This window comes from Salvelinus namaycush, chromosome 25 (genome assembly GCF_016432855.1).
Source record: "Salvelinus namaycush isolate Seneca chromosome 25, SaNama_1.0, whole genome shotgun sequence".
In the NCBI taxonomy this organism is placed as follows: Eukaryota; Metazoa; Chordata; class Actinopteri; order Salmoniformes; family Salmonidae; genus Salvelinus; species Salvelinus namaycush.
The window spans coordinates 301085-322241 of NC_052331.1; the positions used below are offsets into that span (position 1 = coordinate 301085).

At 38.8% G+C, this 21157-nt stretch overlaps 1 protein-coding gene across 4 annotated transcripts in view; it reads right to left on the reverse strand.

Annotated features, from left to right (window-relative positions):
* Positions 1-19447, reverse strand: part of LOC120020349 (epidermal growth factor receptor substrate 15-like) — a 50639-nt gene extending 31192 nt beyond the window's left edge. The window contains exons 1-5 of one of the 4 annotated variants that reach the window (XM_038963943.1): positions 19238-19443; positions 14535-14576; positions 14206-14295; positions 9393-9465; positions 8580-9155 (exon numbers count right to left, since the gene is read on the reverse strand). In XM_038963943.1, the coding sequence (XP_038819871.1) occupies positions 9142-9155; positions 9393-9465; positions 14206-14295; positions 14535-14576; positions 19238-19291 (273 nt within the window). In that variant the 5' untranslated portion in view covers positions 19292-19443 and the 3' untranslated portion in view covers positions 8580-9141. Of the gene's footprint in view, positions 1-8579; positions 9156-9392; positions 9466-14205; positions 14296-14534; positions 14577-19237 lie in introns of those variants that run through there. The other 3 variants (XM_038963942.1, XM_038963941.1, XM_038963940.1) reach the window with 3 other exon arrangements.
* Positions 19448-21157: the final 1710 nt, after the last annotated feature.

The window sequence follows — 21157 nt, forward strand, 5'->3', positions numbered from 1 at the left end:
AATGCGTTCGATTAGGCTGCTGGGGATACATAGTGTAGTTCTGACTATGCTCTTCAAGAGGTGATGATATTACAACCAAAAAGTGAATGTTATTTAACAATCCCTTGAAAATGACACACAGTTGTCAATGGTTTTAGCGGAGATGGGGTTCTCCTTGGCCCCCAGCAGGCAAATCGAACACTCTGCACCTTATTGACTTTTTATTGATAACGACCTATTGTTGTCGCATTGAGAGGTGAACCTACAAGTAAACACGGCTCATGTCTACAATGTGCATTCTGTATGACAAATAAAGTTGACTTACCTCTGCATTTGAGATTTATTTTATTTTATACAAATCCAAAATAAACATTTATTGACCTGAAAGGCTACTAAAGTGTGACTTTGTCCTCTTGTTTCTTGGATAATTACATTGTTTTGTTCACAAGCTAGGTTGTTTTTCAATATTTGTTTGAGTATGCTGCAACTGTCTGCTGGTAGTGAAGAGACACAGATTCGCATCTCTGACAGACATGGAGTGCCCCGTCACCATGGTAACAGCCACCCCTTAAAGGTGCAGCAAAAAACTTCTTACCTAATGACTCAAATATTTGCGTGTACATTGTGCTTGATTGAACATGGAACACTCCAAAAACCTTTTAGTAGTTTCTTATCAGTAAAACACCCAAATACTTTCATTTTGCTCCTAAATGTATTTGTGTGCGCCTACATTTCAACGTATGCACTCCTTGTAAAAAATGTCAGCCCTGAACTACAATAACAAATAAGATGCATCACTCCGCATTTTGTAGCAAGGTAGGCACTTGTTGATTCTTGATATTCAGTTGTAAAACTGTATCTGTTTTTACTATTGTACCTTAGGGATTTTTGAAAGTCAGGACAATCATATTTTAATAATTTTTTGCATTATTTTAGCTCAAAAATTACATTTAGGAGAATTTCCTAAGAGGAAAGATTTGCTTTTGGAATTTTCAAAAGATAAGCAATATTATTCATTTCCATGTCCAGTGGTTCGTCCTTTAAAAGATGCAGCGTACTGCAGCACAGCTTGCGTGGTGCCGCAGAATTTTATGGCACATTATTTGAGAGCCAACCACCGGTACCATTAATGCTAGTTAGTGCTAGTTTGACCACCAGAGGGCATCATTGAGAAGCATTTGATAGCCTTCAATAGTGGCTGTACTAGAGAATTTAAAACCTTTTTTTGTAAGAACATAGTATATGGGACCGATTTAAAGAAATGTTGCTTAATTAATTTGATTAATAATATGGTGTTTCTGTTCCAAAAAAAAAAAACTCTGGGTTTCTGTTAGGATGGAATGGAAAATATGGCGCTGTACAACATGATGGTCGGGAGGCTACAGTACTGGGCTACTTAGCTAAAGAATCCCTGTGTCGTGCGGGCATGCGGAAGACCGAGGTTCAATTCCCCGATGGGGAGGAAGGAGTAGGCTGTCCTGGTAAATAATAATTTGTTCTTAACTGACTTGCCTTGTTAAAGTAAGGTTACACTAAGGGCGTAACATTTCTACACTATAATTGTAGTCTAACCAATATCCAAACGGAGAATCAGTCAAAATAAAAATCTCATTGATTTATCAAGGACCAGTCCCTATGCTTGTCTCAGAGCAGCACAAAAACGGTGCTAAAATAGTTGTAGGCTATTGCTTCAAATACTATTGCTTCTAACTTCAATATGCTCTTTAAATAAATAAGACTTACACAATTTTTAACAGCACATTACTCAACACTAGTGAGACTCATGTCCTACAGCATATTGAAAAATCTGACATGACTCTCTGCCAATAATTACATATAGAGGACTGGAGGATTCGAAATTAAAACCAAAAGCCACCTCGTGGGTCTCCCGGTGGAGGCCGGCACGGGTATCTGTAGCAACGCATTTTGCATTGCGATGCAGTGCCTTAGACAGCTGTGCCACTGGGGAGGCCACATCCACAAAGTATCAAAATACAGAAAGGTGTAACAACAGTTTTGGTAAGTAATACTGAGGTTGTGCACAATTATCAGTTTCTATTTAGGTTTATGTCACCCATTCATTGTCAGAGACACAGTAGGACCCAAAAGCATAATCAGTGCTCTAACTCCCCCTTGCGCTAGTCTGGAGCAATGAAGTGGTGACGCAGGGTACCGTACCTAACCACAAATTACCTCTAAGTACCGTAGCATGATCACAAAACTTTTAGTGGAGCAACCACTGTAGGCTCTATGCCTGGAAATTCCCTTGTCTGGAGCAAAGGATCCCAATTTCAATAGCTCCAAAAAGTGCTAATTTTTTAAAATAAAATAGTTCAAATTAATATTCACTGAAAAAGGATCTTATGTAGTTTCTTGAAATAGCACTCTCGGAATTTAAAAAAATTGGTCCAGAGATTTGGTCAACTGTCAGATTTGTCTGAAAGCCTAAATTAATCTGGAATGTCCTCATTACATGTAGGGCAACAAGGTCACTCATGGTCTGTAAAGTTGGATACAATTATAGAAAAAATATTGAAATCACCATTGTCACAAGCAGGGGTTGTCTGCCGGGCAGAATATCTTTGCCAGTGTGTGTGTCAGTGTTTCTGTTAGAAAGATTTGGTGCCGGACATGACCGGAAAGACTTTAATTTATCGGACATCTGAGAAATTTACCGGACATCCATATGCATTCAGATCAGACCTGGCTCAGCCAGCACCATCAATAAACGAGGGATATTGGTCAAATGAGCCACATTTACATGTCCTTAAATAGCCTATAACAAATTACAAAAACATTATTTATTGTGTTTTGATATGCAGCATAAGGAAAACTTTATAGGCTTTAAAAAAATATGTAAATAGTTTTTTTTTACTAGAAACAATAACTGTGTCACCTCGCGGTTCAGCTGTCGGAGATTTGAGCACTAAAGGCAACAGGGCATTGCATAAACAGGCCTATAGGCTTATGATATATATATATACACAGTGCATTTGGAAAGTATTCAGACCCCTTGACTTTGTCCAAATTTTAAAAACTACACACAATACAATACCCCATAATGACAAAACAAAAAACTGTTTATTTGAATTATTTGCACATTAACAAAAAATTTAAACAGAAATACCGACTTTACAAAAGTAATCAGACCCTTTGCTATGAGACTTGAAATTGAGCTCAGGTGCATCCTGTTTCCATTGATAATTCTATTTTCTAAAACTTGATTGGAGTCCACCTGTGGTAAATTCAATTGATTGTATATTATCTGGAAAGGCACACACCTATCTACATAAAAAGTATCAAAAACTAAGCCATGAGGTCAAAAGAATTGTCCGTAGAGCTCCTAGACAGGATTGTGTAGAGGCACAGATCTGTGGAAGGGTACCAAAACAATGTGCAGCATTGAAAGTCCCAAGAACACAGTGGAACCACCAAGACTCTTCCTAGAGCTGTCCACCCCAGCTAAACTCAGTAAACAGGGAGAAGGGCCTTGGTCAGGGAGGTGACCAAGAGCACGATGATTACTCTGACAGAGCTCCAGAATTCCTTTGGAGATGGGAGAACCTTCCAGAAGGACAACCATCTCTGCAGCACTCCACCAATCAGGCCTTTATGGTAGAGTGGCCAGATGGAAACCACCCCTCAGTAAAAGGCATTCCCGCTTGGAGTTTGCCAAACGGCACGTAAAGGAATGTCAGACCATGAGAAAAAATATTATCTTGTCTGATGAAACCAAGATTGAACTCTTTGGCCTGAATGCCAAGCTCCGCATCTGGAGGAAACCTGGCACCATCCCTACGGTGAAGCATGGTGGTGGCAGCATCATGCTGTGGGCATGTTTTTCAGCAGCAGGGACTGGGACCTAGTCAGTATTGAGGTAAAGAATAGAGCAAAGTACAGAAAGATCCTTGACTAAAACATGATCCAGAGTGCTCAGGACCACAGACTGGGGTTAAGGATCACCTTCCAACAGGACAACTACCCTAAGTACACAGCCAAGACAATGCAAGAATGTCTTCGGGACTAGTCTTTGAATGTCCTTGAGTGGCCCAGCCAGAGCTTGGACATGAACCCAATTGAACATCTCTGGAGCAACCTGAAAATAGCTGTGCAGCGACGCTACCCATTCAACCTGACTGAGCATAAGAGGATCTGCAGAGAAGAATGGGAGAAACTTCCCAAATACAGGTGTGCCAAGCTTGTAGTGTCATACCCAAGAAGACTCGAGGCTGTAATCGCTGCCAAAGGTTCTTCAACTAAGTACTGAATAAACGGTCTGAATAATTAAGTAAATGTGATTATTTCAATTTTTTATTTCTAATAAATTAACATTTTCTAAAAAAAACTTGGTTTTGCTTTGTGATTATGTGGTATTGTGTGCAGATTGATGAGGGGGATAAAAAACGAATACATTTTAGAATAAGGCTGTAACCTAACAAAATGTGGAAAAAGTCAAGGGGTCTGAATACTTTCCCGAAGGCACTGTATATCACACAATTAAAAAGACAGATAAAACTTAATTTAGCCAACAAAAATGCCTCAACAATTAGACAAAACACATTTTGCATATTTAAACAACTGGTTTCAATTAATTGGTTTACAATAATGACAACGATATACAATAATAATAAATGATAAACCTAATTATTATAAATACATGCAAGTTCCAAAATTGCATCCTACCTGAATAGCGAGTTGCACAGTAGCCTTCATATTGCTGCGCCAACGTTCTTCTCATCTTAGTCCACAACAATATTATAACTAAGGACATTCCTCTTGTAGATTTTTCACTTTAGGCATAGTCCTTTTTTCTCTAACTTTGGTTTCACATCAATGAAAAAGGCCTCCATCTTCAAAATCAACAGTAGCCTAGGTAAGGCTCCTTTCTAGCTCTCTCAGCAGCAGGCGCACCTGTGAGAATGAGTGTGAGAATGCTGCTGAAGCGCGAATTCAGCCTCTCCCGGACAATTTGGCTGGCTCCAATTTTATTTATCGCATTTTCATTTATTTATTTTTGCCAAAAGCCGGCAATTAGGCCTACCGGCTAACAGAAACCCTAATGTGTGCGTGTGTAGGCAACATGCTCGGTTCATTTGGAAGTATAGTCTAGTAGCCTACTGATATCACAAGCATGATTAAAAAATTAGGGGGAGATATTTTCAATGGATGGAATGGATTAACCTTTTCAAAGCTAGTTAAGGATCTTAAGGACCCAAAATAGTTTGTGGCATTTTTGCTGCAATATAAATAGTGTGCCAAAAAATGTTGCTAGAAGTTTGCCACTGGTGGTGAATCTGCAGCAAACCTTTGGCAACAATATTTATTGCCACGAATGGCAAACAGTTCGCCAGAGGTTTTTTTCTGGCCTACAATTCTCCCAAGATTCAATCTGTGGCAAAAACATTTATTTCCACTAATGGCAAACAGTTTACCAGAAGCCGTTTCTGGTGAACATGAGTTCCAAGACCAGTAACCATTGATGACCAATCAGGGTGAATAGAAACATCTCTATTCAAAATGGAAACCAAGCTATTTAGATAGCTAGCTAACTACCTACCTACCAAAGTTGTCCGGTGAGTGTCTAAATTATTACACTTCCTAATAAACTTCAACATTTTATTAGCTAAATGATGCCTAGTTAGCAATGTCTTGTTTTATGGGATAGAGTGAAACACATTTTGTTGATACTAGTTTCAATCTGTCAGAGCCACTGTCTTGCTAGCGCTTAGCTAGCTATCATATTGTTGCACAATTAATGTGATAGGTTGTTAGCTAACTAAAAACATTTTGGGGTGAATAGGTTGCTACCTTTTAAAACCATGTCAAAATCCTAGTGTCATGGTTCAGTAGCATGTTAGCTAACAACAGCTAAGCAACAATATGAGATGATTTGACATCAAAGCAAAACTTCACTTTTGCAGATGGATAAAAAAAGAGATTGATAAGGTAAGCAAATGCATGTATTCTCATAAATGTAATTCATTCTTTGTAAAAATTAGGTCTTTCATTGCTTTACACTAGTAGGAGCTAGCTCATCTTGATCATCTCTCTTTCTAGAAGCAATCAGTTACAAGGCAAAAATACAGATTGAAGCCTTCAATCAAACTGAGGACAGAGAAATGTGTGTGCACCAGACATGTCAAGACTTCTTGCATGCTGGGTTGTTTGGATGTCCCAATTGCTAGGTTGCAGGTATTGGGTCAATAGTTTAGTTGTTTTCTGTTAAAAAGGTTGGATCGTTGGTGCTGGGTTATTAAGTGTCGAGACCTGGCAACTTAAAAAAGTATTCTATTTGTTAAATTTTATTTAACTAGGCAAGCCAGTTAAGAACAAATTCTTATTTACATTGACGGTCTACCGGGGAACAGTGGGTTAACTGCCTTGTTCAGGGGGAGAACGACAGATGTTTACCTTGTCAGCTCAGGGATTCCATCTTGCAACTTTTCGGTTACTAGTCCAACGCTCTAACCACTTAGCTACTTGCCGCCCCAGGAAACATTGGATTTATTAACTAAAAAAAGGTAAGATGTGTTTTTATAGTAATTCTGGTGCTGCCCCGCAAAAAAAAAAATGAACAGAAAGAATCGTTACTTTTCTATGTTCGAATTGGTTCAGAACTTTATTTTGCTGGTTGGAACAATGGAAAGGAATGAAGAAAATAATGGTTCTCTTCAGAACAAAATGATTGGAAAATTATTTTGGTCCCAACACCTGGTCATAACCATAAACTCCATCTCCCTGATACATTAAAACCTGATGAGGACAGAGGGCGCTGTTGTCACTTTGGGGGAAAAACGTGCCCAATTTAAACGGCCTCGTACTCAATTCTTGCTCGTACAATATGCATATTATTATTACTATTGGATAGAAAACACTCTCTAGTTTCTAAAACTGTTTGAATTATATCTGTGAGTAAAACAGAACTCATTTGGCACAAACTTCCTGACCAGGAAGTGGAAAATCTGAAATCGATGCTCTCTTCTGGGTCCTGCCTATAAATGGGCATGACACCTATTAGTATACATGCACGTCATACACCTTCCCCTGGATGTCAAGATGCAGTGAGAGAAGAAATGGAGTGTTTATCTTGGTCTGAGATGGAATACGTCCTCTTGGAATGACGTGTCACCCATTTTCTGTTTTCAGGAAGGCACGAAGTTGGACCTGGATTTGCCTTCTGAATAGCTGTCGTTATAGGCGACTACTATCTCCGGCTTTGATTTTATTTGATACATGTGACAATATCATCGTAAAGTATGTTTTTTCAATATAGTTTTATTAGATTTTTGAAATTTATTCGGGACGTTAGGCGTGTTGCGTTGTGTGCCTTTGTTCAGAAAGGAGAGCTTCGCGCCACTTGGCTAGTGCGCTTGCTAATTCAAGAGGGAAAATGGACGTTCTAAATCCAAACAACGATTGTTCTTGACAAAGGACACCTTGTACAACATTCTGATGGAAGATCAGCAAAAGTAGGACCCATTTTATGATGTTATTTCATATATCTGTCGAACTGTGTACTATTAGTTTTGCGCCCAGGTTTTGGGCACTCGGTCGACATAACGTAAGCCTTGTGGTAATGAAGTTATTTTTAGAATTCTAACACGGCGATTGCATTAAGAACTAGTGTATCTATAATTTCCTATACAAAATGTATTTTTTAGTTATGTTTATGAATAGCTATTTGGTCAGAATATGTGTGTCAGAAAAAGTGTCAGAAAAAAATCCGGACGTTGTGGGACAAAATAGCTACGTTAGCACAATGTATAACCACTGATTTCAGCTCTAAATATGCACATTTTCGAACAAAACATAAGTGTATGTATAACCTGATGTTATAGGACTGTCATCTGATGAACCTTATCAAGGTTAGTCAAAAATTATATATCTTTTGCTGGTGTGTCACGATCGCTAACTTTTACTGCTGGGAAATGGCTTGTGTTTCTGGCTATTGTGGTAAGCTAATATAACACTATATTGTGTTTTCGCTGTAAAACACTTAAGAAATCGGAAATATTTGCTGGATTCACAAGATGCTTGTCTTTCATTTGCTGTACACTATGTATTTTTCAGAAATGTTTTATGATGAGTATTTAGGTATTTGACGTTGGTGTCTGTAATTATTCTGGCTGCTTTCGGTGCAATTTCTGATTGTAGCTGCAATGTAAACTATGATTTATACCTGAAATATGCACATTTTTCGAACAAAACATAGATTTATTGAATAACATGTTATAAGACTGTCATCTGATGAAGTTGTTTGTTGGTTAGTTTGGTTGGTTCTTGGTTAGTTAGGTTGGCTTTGTGCATGCTACCTGTGCTGTGAAAAATGTCTGTCCTTTTTTGTATTTGGTGGTGAGCTAACATAAATATACGTGCTGTTTTCGCTGTAAAACATTTTAAAAATCGGACATGTTGGCTGGATTCACAAGATGTGTACCTTTCATTTGCTGTATTGGACTTGTTAATGTGTGAAAGTTAAATATTTCTAAAAAATATATTTTGAATTTCGCGCTCTGCCTTTTCAGTGGAATGTGGGAGGAGTTCCGCTGGCGGAACGCTGGAGCGGTAAAGGTTAAGACAGGATATGCATTTTGGTTTCAATATGTTTATTTTAATTAGGTTTTAGAGTCATAAAGCAACTGAGGAAAAAAATAATTGCTACTTTGTATAACACTTGAATGAAGATGAAAAAATGTATTTTGTCAACTCGTAAAACATTAGCTCCACCAGAGTGCTGAAAAAACAGATAGAATGGTTATGTTTTCAATGCTTAAGCTATTCAAGTATTTTCTGTGCTATATATAAGGGATAATGTATACTTTATAAATGTAGAAAAGCATGCCAAATTGCCAAGGAAATGTGCCCTGGAGCTTTACAAAGCGCTATAAAATAACACATTTTAATAATCTAATGTAAGACATCAACAATAAACACCTTTAAACACTTGTTGGACAATAAACATGGAGGCAACATCAATTCATTTAGTTGCATTTTATGGAAAGATTTAAGAATGAAAAGGTTTCTTCTTTACGTGGTGTGATAGCAGACATATTTGGTCTATGAAAATATATATTTAAAATGTTAATACTAAGAAAAATATTTGTGGGAAAAATGTACCGGTTGTCCCGTCTTTAAAGAATCTCTTATCTAAATTATTTACTTTTAACATTGGAGTCCTGTAAAAAAAAAGAAGGGGGAATTGAACAACATTAGCAGAAACTAGAAATACATCTATTGTTTTAGAAACATTATAAAGCATGCTCATCCATTATTTGTGATTTTTGGTGTATTTATGGCAAAATATATTTTGGCTGGTAAACAATGTGAGTAGCTGGTAGATTTTTCCATCTACCTGCCACAGTGGCTGATGGACCAAAAAGTACATTTCCCATCCTATACCCAACCCTGCTTACCTGTAGGCTTGGGGCTGGGCCAGGAGCTGTGGGAGGTGAAGAGAGCACTGCAATCAAACGGACTGCCACTGGGCTGAGACAGAGACAATGAAAGGAAGATAAAAACACTTAAAGGCCCAGTGCAGTCAAAAATGTGATTATCCTGTGTGTTATAAACACTCACCAGCCAGTTTATTAGGTACACCAGCCCATTCACAAAAACGGATCGCTCCTACATATGTGGTTTGCTATATAAAGCAAGCAGACAGGCATCAAGGCATTCAGTTACAGTCCGATTGAACGTAAAATGACCTAAGCAACTTTGAGCGTGGTATGATTAGGGCTGTGGTGGTCATGCATTTTGTCAACTGGTGATTGTCATGCAAATAACTGCCGGTCTCATGGTAACTGACCGGTCTTTAACATAAACACGTTTAGCGTCCCCTGGGTCCATGCATAGCCCACAAGCCACTGATGCAGACCTTTGGAACATCTACATTTAAAAAAGAAATAAAGCCATTTAATATAGCCCACACCATCACAATAAATCCATCATTTATTTTAGATAGGCTACATTTTCTTATCATGTTTCTTTACACCTATTTCAGAAGAGCAGAATAGCATATTCTGAATTGTCCTTATGTTAGGCCCTGATCTGGCTATGCCATGGGCTACACTAGTTCATTTAGCAGACAAAATTTGCTTACAATTCCGTGGGATTATTTTAGAGCATGAAGAATACAATTGAACAAAGCTGAATAAAATTTTAAGGATATTTTCCCCAAATGATTTCAGAGGGTGCTCACATGGGCAATTGTGTGTTGAGCAGTTAACAAAGAAACAGGTCTTCCCTATATGCTTAATTTAGAGTTATTTATGCAACTTTAGTTTTGATACAAACATTAGGCTATATGTTTTGATTTTTAATACATGATGCGACAAAGGCCTGAGATCTGCTGTTACTTGCGCAGGCTGCACATATTTCATCTCATTCACAATTTGACATGCACTTAATAAAATTCTTATCCATCAGACTATTCTTAATTTAATCTAGTCTTTACATATTGCCTACTAAAATATATATATATATATATATATATATATATATATATATGGAATTCTTTTTTATTTAGAATTTCCCACAAAAAAAAATGTGTATCCGTAGCCTGCACTTGAATAGCGAATGGAGATTAGGTGCATTTACGTTTTTAATATGCAAGCATAGGCACCGCGTCTATAAGGCTAGGGGAAGCTTTCCCTAAAGTAAATTTGATAAAAATAGCATAAAATCGCCTACTCCTGTCTATACAGACATAATTCAAACCATTCAAAATAGGCTACTAAAGCATGATTAGCTTCTTTTATTTCTAAATAAATTGTGGAATGTTTTAAATCGCATTGCCTACAGTGAAAGGAAAGGCAGTGCGTGCAATTTGGGCAGATTATTGTTGAGTTGTGACTGTCTCTGAAAAGTAAAGAGGCCATGCCAAGCATTTCGCAATATTTCAAAATACAATTGCGGAAAAACATACAATCAAACAAATAACCAGCCTTTTAGTTATCAAAATTCTCAATTTAACTGCATGAACAACATTATAGCCTATCTTATTGGCACCAGTAGAGAGCATCAACAATATCCTCGGTGTGCACACTGCACATATTCACTATTTATAATTGTTGGGTAAATGCTACTTAAAAGTTTGTGGAAAATAAATTCCTTCTCCGGTTTAGATGGACGTCATATTCTATTTGTGTCTCCCCATCTCGTAGGCCTATTATATGGACAACGTTGTTTTTAATTGATCTATGTGTCAGAGTAGGCTACCCTGTAATTTGTGTGGAGGATTAAATCAGAATTAGTTGGGTAACAGAGATAAATAAGATGTTTTATTTACATAATATGCTTACGTGAGATACTTGTCATTAGAATGTCTCCCTTTGGACTATACTGTTGGCAGTTGCACTTTTCCCTTCTCAGCTAGGGAAAAGTCACTTGGGGCCCAGAGAGGGGAGAGGTCAGGCTTATCTTTTACATGTCTCTGGTAATATGCAGAATATCAGAAAGGGAGAGGTCAGAATGGAACATTGTCTTCATATGTGAATGTATCTGTTAAACCATGTGAAGGGATGGCGTGATTAAGGGGGAACCAATTATCTCTTGGCTCCACAATGTCTGTGCGCAAGTCACTCCCCTCAGTGAGCTTGTCCAGGAGTGGGGAGAAGAGGGGGTTTACTTGAGATGGGAGAATATAGAGTTGACAATTGAGTTATGCCTTGGATGAGGTAATGTTTTGGTACTATGAAGTACCAGGAACAAGATTAGAACCTCGTCTTAGAGACCAAACTGAACGATAATTTATAGCTAATGCTATCTGGCTATGGGATACTCCTTTCTCAAGTAAAAGGATCATTTGTGAAGTTTTCCTAAGATCTGTGGTTCGTCATGTAAGTTGAAAGGGGTGTATCTTTGCTATGAAAGATCTCAGTTGCCATTATGTTGAGACTCTCAACTTTTCATTAGAGATAGTGAATTGTTGAGAGTCAAATGTGTGGTTTGTAACTCTCCTCATTTGGTAATATTGTAAATTGCCACGACATTTGTCAAATTAAAAAAGATTCTACTAATGTCTCCAGTCATATAACACGTAGTAGAATTGCATGAAATGTGTTTAAATAAGGTCACATTTTCGCCCATGAGAAAAAAGAAGAAACTTATCCAATTTATCGCAGGGATCGTCAACTATATAGACAGCCGCGGGCCGTTTCTTTTCTTGTCTGGATAGTCGGGGGGCCGGAACATAACTGAAAATAATTTGCAAACCGCAAATTGACCGCAGAGAGGCTGGACTGAGGGCTTGTAGGCCTGTTGTAAGGCAGGTCCTCACCAGGCAACAACATCGCTTATGGGCACAAACCCACAGTCGCTGGAACATACAGGACTGGCAAAAAGTGCTCTTCACTGACGAGTCACGGTTTGATCTCACCATGGGTGATGGTCGGATTCGCGTTTATCGTCGAAGGGAATGAGGGTTACAATGAGGCCTGTACTTGATTTGGAGGTTGAGGGTCCGTCATGGTCTGGGGCGGTGTGTCACTGCATCATCGGACTGAGCCTGTTGTCATTGCAGGCAATCTCAACGCTGTGCGTTACAGGGAAGACATCCTCCTCCCTCATGTGGTACCCTTCCTGCAGGCTCATCCTGATGTAACCCTCCAGCATGACAATGCCACCATACTGCTCGTTCTGTGCGTGATTTCCTGCAAGACAGGAATGTCAGTGTACTGCCATGGCCAGCTTAGAGCCCAGATCTCATTCCCATTGAGCACGTCTGGGACCTGTTAGATCAGAGGGTGAGGCCTAGGGCCATTCCCCCCCAGAAATGTCTGGGGACTTGCAGGTGCCTTGGTGGAAGAGTGGGGTAACATCTCACAGCAATAACTGGCAAATCTGGTGCAGTCCATGAGGAGGAGATGCACTGCAGTACTTAATGCAGCTGGTGGCCACACACAAGATACTGACTGTTACTTTGATTTTTACCCCCCCCTTTATTCAGGGACACATTATTCCATTTCTGTTAGTCACATGTCTGTAGAACTTGTTCAGTTTACGTCTCAGTTGTTGAATCTTGTGTAAATATTTGTATGAACATACCATTTACACATGTTAAGTTTAGTATAAATGAATTAATCAAAATCATGTTTTCAATGAAAATATGCAAATCATGATATGAATATGTTGGTAACCCACTGTATAAAAGTGATAATGCCAGAGAAGCTGGTGTTTGGAGGACTTTGTCTCGGGCCTAACAACACACGTGCCAATATATCCTCCAAACACCGGCTTCTCTGGCATTATCACTTAAATAGCATATTGGGCCTATATTAATTCTAGCTACTTTTGAAGCACATGTTGTGCTCTAGAAACTAATATTAAACTCCAATGTAAATGTAGCTGTTTATTATAAAAAGCTACATTGTGTAAAAGGACTACCTATTGAGATGCATTACATAGAAAATGTAACTGTCACCTTAAAAACTTCTTAGGGATCAAATCCTGTTAACAGGATCGATTTGACAACATCCGGTGAAATGGCAGAGCGCCAAATTCAAAATGAATTACTATAAATATTAAACTTCATGAAATCACACCAAATTAAAGCTACACTTGTTCAATCCAGCCAACGTGTCAGATTTCAAAAAGGCTTTACGGTGAAAGCAAACCATGCTATTATCTGAGGACAGCACCCCATCAAACAAACACAATCCTAATTCAACCCGCCAGGCGCGACACGAAACTCAGAAATAACTATATAATTCATGCCTTACCTTTGAAGAGCTTCTTCTGTTGGCACTCAAATATGTCCCATAAACATCACAAATGGTCCTTTTGTTCGATTAATTCCGTTGTTATATGTCCAAATTGTCCATTTATTTGGCGCATTTGATCCAGAAAAACACCGGTTCCAACTCGCGCAACATGACTACAAAATATCTAATAAGTTAGCTGTAATCTTTGTCCAAACATTTCAAACAACTTTCCTAATACAACTTTAGGTATTTTTTAACATTATGGGGTATTGTGTGTAGATTGAGGGGAAAAAAATATTTAATCCATTCTAGAATAAGGCTGTAAAGTAACAAAGAGTCTCAGATATTGTTTTGCATAAAGACATTTCAGATATTCTTTTATTTAATATGGTGTTTAATTTTTGAAAGAAATTTAATATAATGGCATCGTTTCGGTACCGAGTATCGTGATACTAAACCTGGTATCGAAATCATAATTCTGGTATCGTGACAACACAACGTGTGTGCGTTTGTCCCTGCTACTCACCTTTCCCAAGGTACTGTCTGAGAGGCCTGATTTCTTTAGGAATTGAGCTGCATCTGCAGCTCCTACTTTCCCTGTGTTTCCCAGATCCACCTGCAATGGAGAATTGATATGGAGGTCATGTAATGAATTGGGTTTTCTTCTCTATATAGCCACTATGCTCATTCGTTCTGCATTTCACTACATCGGAACTGTAATATAATGCAATGCAGAATGAACAAGAAGAGTGGCTAGCTTCTGTAGAGACATACCAAGTAAATGGACTAAACCTTAGCCTTAAACAAACAAAACATGAATGGCACAAATGATCACACTCAGCAGTGGATATTTACCTGTCTGTAGTAGACCTCGTAAGCTGGGTTTCCACTCGATAACTACAAGGAAATCAAGAAACATCAGGGGAGAGTAGTGAAGAAATGGAACCTTTACTTACACATTAAGGCCTACTTACAGTGCCTTAAGAAAGTATTCATACCCCTTGGATTTATTCCACATTTTGTTGAGTTATAGCCTGAATTCAAAATGGATTAAATATAATTTCTCACCCATCTACACACAATACCCCATGACAAAGAGAAAACATGTTTTTAGACATTTTTGCAAATTTATTGAGAATGAAATACAGAAATATCTAGTTTACATTCAGTGGGGCACAGTGGGGCACTGATAACAAGTTCAAACAGGTGCCATTAATACAGGTAACGAGTAGAGGACAGAGGAGCCTCTTAAAGAAGAAGTTACAGGTCTGTGAGAGCCAGAAATCTTGCTTGTTTGTAGGTGACCAAATACTTATTTTCCACCATAATTTGCAAATTAATTAATAAAAAATCCTACAATGTGATTTTCTGGATTTTTTTTTCTCATTTTGTCTGTCATAGTTGAAGTGTACCTATGATGAAAATTACAGGCCTCTCTCATCTTCTTAAGTGGGAGAACTTGCACAATTGGTGGCTGACTAAATACTTTTTTGCCCCACTGTAAGTACTTTGTAGAAGCACCTTCGGCAGTGATTACAGCTGTGAGTCTTTCTAGGGAAGACTAAAGAGCTTTGTACACTTGGATTCTGCAACATTTGCCCATTATTCCATTCAGAAGTCTTCAAGCTCTGTCAAATGGGTTGCTGATCATTGCTAGACAACCATGTTCATGTCTTTCCATAGATTTGCAAGTAGACTTAAGTAAAATCTTTAACTCGGCCACTCAGGAAAATTCACTGTCTTCTTGGTAAGTAACTCCAGTGTAGATTTGGCATTGAGTTTTAGGCTATTTTCCTGCTGAAAAGTTATATCTCCCAACGTCTAATGGAAAGCAGACTGAACCAGGTTTTCCTCTAAGATTTTGCCAGTGCTTAGCTCCATTCTGTTTATTTTTTTATCCTGAAAAACTCCCTAGTCCTTAATGATTACATTGTTACTCTAACTTCCGCGACGCATACAAAGCCCTCCCTCGCCCTCCTTTCGGAAAATCTGACCACGACTCCATTTTGTTGCTCCCAGCCTATAGACAGAAACTAAAACAGGAAACGCCCGTGCTCAGGTCTTTTCAACGGTAGTCGGACCAATCTGATTACACACTTGTGTGTAAAAGGTAGTTGTTGTGAAATTGTTAGATTACTTGTTAGATATTACTGCATGGTCGGAACTAGAAGCACAAGCATTTCGCTACACTCGCATTAACATCTGCTAACCATGTGTATGTGACCAATAAAATTTGACAAGTATAACCATAACATGATGCAGTCACCACAATGTTTTAAAATATGGATAGTGGAACTCAGTAATGTGTTGTATTGGATTTGCCCCAAACATAACACTTTGTATTCAGGCCAAAAAGTTAATTGCTTTGCCACATTTCTTGCCTTGTTGCAAACTGGATGCATGTTTTAGAATATGTTTATTCTATTCCTTCTGTTCACTGTCAATTAGGTTAGTATTGTGGAGTAACTACAATGTTGTTGATCCATCCTCAGTTCTCTCTTATCACAGCCATTGAACTCTAACTGAAATCCCTGAGTGGTTTCCTTACTCGCCGACAATGGGGTTAGGAAGGACGCCTGTTTCTTTGTAGTGACTGGGTGTATTGATACACCATCCAAAGTGTAATTAACTTCACCATGCCCAAAGAGTTATTCAATGTAAGTTTTTCTTACACATCTACCAATAGGTACCCTTCTTTGCAAAGCATTCGCATTCGAAAACCTCTCTGGTCTTTGTGGTTGAAGCTGTGTTTGAAATTCACTACTCGACTGAGGGACCGTACAGATAATTGTATGTGTGGATGAGGTACTCATTCAAAATTAATGTTAAACACTATAAATGCAAACAGAGTGAGTCCATGCAACGTATTATGTGACTTGTTAAGACATTTTTTAATCCTGAACCTATTTAGGCTTGACATAACAAAGGAGTTGAAGACTTAATTTGTATTAAAAAAAATATGAAAAAATGAACAACTTAATTCCACTTTCATATTATGGGTTATTGTGTGTAGGCCAGTAACAAAACATCTCAATTTAATCAATTTTAAATTCAGACTGTAACACAACAAAGTCAAGGGGTGTGAATACTTTAAAGATGTAGCCTACGTTGTCACAGCTAAAGTTACAGCAAATTCAACAGTGTCTAAATCATTATCACTGTAAGTATGAAGTTGTTTCATGTCTTCCATGACAATCTAACTAAAGCAGCCCACATAATTTGGTAATCTAGATGAAGTAGAGCAAGTCAATAGCCAAAAGGAACAGAAACTGTGTAACCAGTGAGGATGAGGAAGATCAAAAAGGAAATGACAGCTGAGCATCACTAGCAGCTAAACTTTGGTGACTTGCCAGTTGCCAGCAAGCTAACTTCAAATTGATTAGTAGCTAGCTTACTGTTTGACAGTGTTACTGAAACAACTACGATAGTGAGCATTGTCATTGTGATTCAGGATATTAGAAAAACATACAGCTAGCTAGCAACCAAATAACACAACTAACTAGCTAGTAGTAGAGAGGAAGAGGCGAACCAAGAGGTTTTACTCCTCCCAAAAGCTGCCCACGAAGTGAGGAATTTTTGTATGGAGGTCAACAGGAGCATTGCATTTGGTCTACAAAAAAGGGAATTGCCCATTTGCCAAGTGAGGCTTAATTGATCAAATATAAGTTTCGTAATGGTTTGGTTATTACAAATGCGATGATGTAGGCGCATTTTGGCAACTTTGAGGAAAAAAACAACTTGTGCCTGTTGACATAGACATAGATAGAGGACTCATAATAGATATAACCTGTTTTAGCATGGACATTGCCAGGGCATAAAATTACCTTTTTGGTCCAGCAGCCACTGTGGGAGGTAGATTTTAAAACCTACCAGCCACTCAGATTTTTAAGCAATTAAAATATTTTGTTGTTGCTAGAATTACACCAACAAAACACATAAAAAACAGATGAGCATGCTTTGTAACATCTAAAACAATAAATGTATTACTAGTATGACAATGTGGTATATTGTTTCATTTCATTTTTGTGACCGGAGTCTTTTAACCAAAATATCACAGATGAGACAGAAATGTTCACCTGCCCCTTTAAGGGTGGGAGGTTACTGTGGTAATGCAACTCTAGTCATGTTTGTGCCTGTGAGATGGAGTGTAATGCAACTCCAGTCATGTTTGTGCCTGTGAGATGGAGTGTGACTAGTAGAAGCGTCGTCTTTTCTTCCCTAGCAGTTGAAACTCAAACATAGAAAAACAACCTAGCATGTGAACAAAACAATGTAAATAGCCAAGAAACACAAGGATAAAGTCTCACTTCAGTAGACTTTCATTTCAAGTAAATTAGACCAACTTTTACACCTGTGCACATCACTTCTAAAAAGTAATCTTTCACTCAGCTCTTCACGTGCGCACATACCCCTGCCAGCAGTGTTGCAGCGCGTGGTGGAATAGGACATATAGGATTGGTAGTGCTTTGACTTTGTGTGATTAATTTACCAGTTATGAAACAAAACAGCAGAAATACTTTGAAAACAGCTACTGCAGCATTAATTTTATTATAAATGGGATCATACTTGACCATTTTTATTCACAAATGCGAGTGAAATGTGAAGCCCTGACCAACCGCCAACGAGGCTGGTGAAATGGACGTCTTACCTGCCAATTACAATATCTATCCGCATTTGGCTGGTGGCGGGTGTAAATTTTAGGCCCTGGTCATTGCCATTGGGGGCTTCCACCATTTTCAAGTAGTCCACTGGATGGGGATGAGTTGGGAGCAATCAGCCAATAAAGAAGAAAATGGACTACTTCAAAATGGAGATAGCCTTAATGGCACTGCCCAAGCTGTCACAGACACTACAATGGCAAAGATACAAAGATGAGTTCTCTATCTCTATGGACTGTTGTTCACACGCATATCTGCCCTCTCATTGGTTAGAATGGTCAGGTGTCATTGGCTAGAATGAGCCCACCTGAACATTCTAGCCATAGAGAACCTGCAAGTAAGCATTTTGTTGGACGGAGTATACCATATGTTTCCCGTACAGAGGAGGCTGATGGGAGGTTATATAGGAGGATGAGCTCATTGTAATGGCTGGTGGGGGAAGGTATAGAAGGATGGCTCATTGTAATGGCTGGAATGGAATAAATTGAACAGTATCAAACACGTGTTTGACTCCGTTCCATTAATTCCATTCCAGCTATTACAATGAGGCAGACCTCCTATAGCTCCTTCCATCCAACTTGATCTCGCCTCCTCCCACCTCCCATCTTTGAAGACATGTATTTCCATTGTTAGAGCGGTCAGTCGAATATCTTGTCAATTTAATAGACAATCTCTGCTAACGTTAGTAGCTACATGGTGGGCTTCCTGTGTAAGATACAGGCAAAAATGCTAACAGCTAACGTTAGCTAGCAAGGGGATCCGCAGCAATATTTGACCTCTCGGCTGATGGCTACCATATGATAAAATCCCTTTCAACATTTATTAAACTAACTAATGTACACCATTTCCCATTACAAAAACCTTCGGAAAGTATTACATTTGTCAAGTATTTAGCATTACCTGGGTGAGAGTCATGAGCGCCGCCATTTTTCCTGCAGTCTCGGGGGCGCGCATTCTCTTGAAGCGAGAATGCGCCTCAACACTGACAGCTCAACATTGGGTGCGTTCGGTCTGGATTCAGTCTGGAGTGCCAGATAGCGCTCAGAGTTGCTTTTTGGCCATTCGTAAATTCAAAGCCTTATCAGATTGTCCGTTCGTAAATTCGGAGCGCACACTGGACGCTCTGGCCGAGGAGTAGGGTTGATCCGAGCGTTCTGACCTCACAACCGCACCCAAGCTAACTGGAATAAGTTAGCTAGCTACTTCCAGATTTTTTTTTTTTACTAGGCAAGTCAGTTAAGAACAAATTCGCTGGGCCAACTGTACGCCACCATATGGGACTCCCAATCACGGCCGGATGTGATGCAGCCTGGATTCGAATCAGGAACTGCAGTACCTTAGACCGCTGCGCCATTCGGGAGCAGAACACCAAATGAATTAACACCTCATCTGACCATTTTACTTGCACTAGCAGAGCTGGTTGGGCTGTTTTCATGTTATCCAGAGCATTGGTGACTGTAACTGTGCTGCTGGCAACAGTTGAATTACGTTTTTTTGCCAATGTTTACCGACACGGACCATATTCAACGAGCGTTCGTAAATTCATCAGTTATTCCGCGCTCTGGTGCGCTCAAACGAGAGTGCTCTGAAATCAGAGTAGATAGCCAGAGTGAATTTTACGAACACGGCCATTGTTGAAATCAGCGGTGAGGGTCATGACTGCACACCGGAGGAAAACGTGTTATTTTCTCAGTGACAAAGATAATAAAAATAGAAGTTGCATGCATAACGATGGAGAATACAATTGAATCGACCTTCCATTGTCATAAAGTTTCTGAAAAAAATCTGTTGGCTAAGACATTATTGTCATTATTATAGGACACATACATTAAATTAATGGGCATATATACTCAAGTTGGATCACTTATTGCGGAGGCATTTTGCTCACTTACTGTACTACTCATTTATTCAACGGACGCAGTATTGTTCTAATTGGTGTCCAGTATCCAATGTTTTTCATTGTTTTGTCGCCTCCATGTGGATCAATTGTTTTAGTACTACACCAGAGGTTAAATTGGTTCGTCATGACAGTCAGACTCTTCTCTTAAGATTGTATTCCTTCACATAGAGCATCTAGAGGTAAAACGATGTGTAGGAGTCATTGATAAGACAGCATAGTTAATACATTATCTCAATTAAACTTTGGTATCAATAACATTCTGTTGATGTTGCTGTTCAACATGGGGTTGAAATGACAACAATAAGATGTTTGGTATGGAGTCACACAGCCCCTTGGAATTGTTTAGGATGGAATGCCATTCAACTATCACCACACATTCAAAGGGAACCAATGGATATGTTTACAAATTCCCAAATAAAATATTTCAAATTCAAAGTAGAAAAAAAGATAATTGACAGTCACAGCAATGAACAGGAGGGATAACTGATAATTGAGAAATTACTAATCTTTCACAAAACCATCATACGCAAGAAACCAACTTTGTTTTAACGTCCAAGCAAGTTATCTAATAGAACACTTATGGAAACAAACAGGAAAGACCCAACGAAATGGCGTGAGGAAAATTCATTGCAAAACAAAGTGATGTAATGAGGATAAGTCACAGTATAATAATGACCTGGGGCCTGTTGCACAAAACTAGGATAAGGGATTAAGCCAGGATATCTTGGTGATCCTGGCTCAATTGATCCGTAATCCGGTTGCACTAAAGATGGATAGGGGGCAGGAGGATATGTTATGGTATAAATTACCATGGAGATTTATTCTGTGGAGCTAGCCTGCTCCAGACCAGGCTAAATTCCAGGATCTATTTAATCTCATCCCTAATGTCAGTCAGCAGTCACCACAAATGGAAACCAATA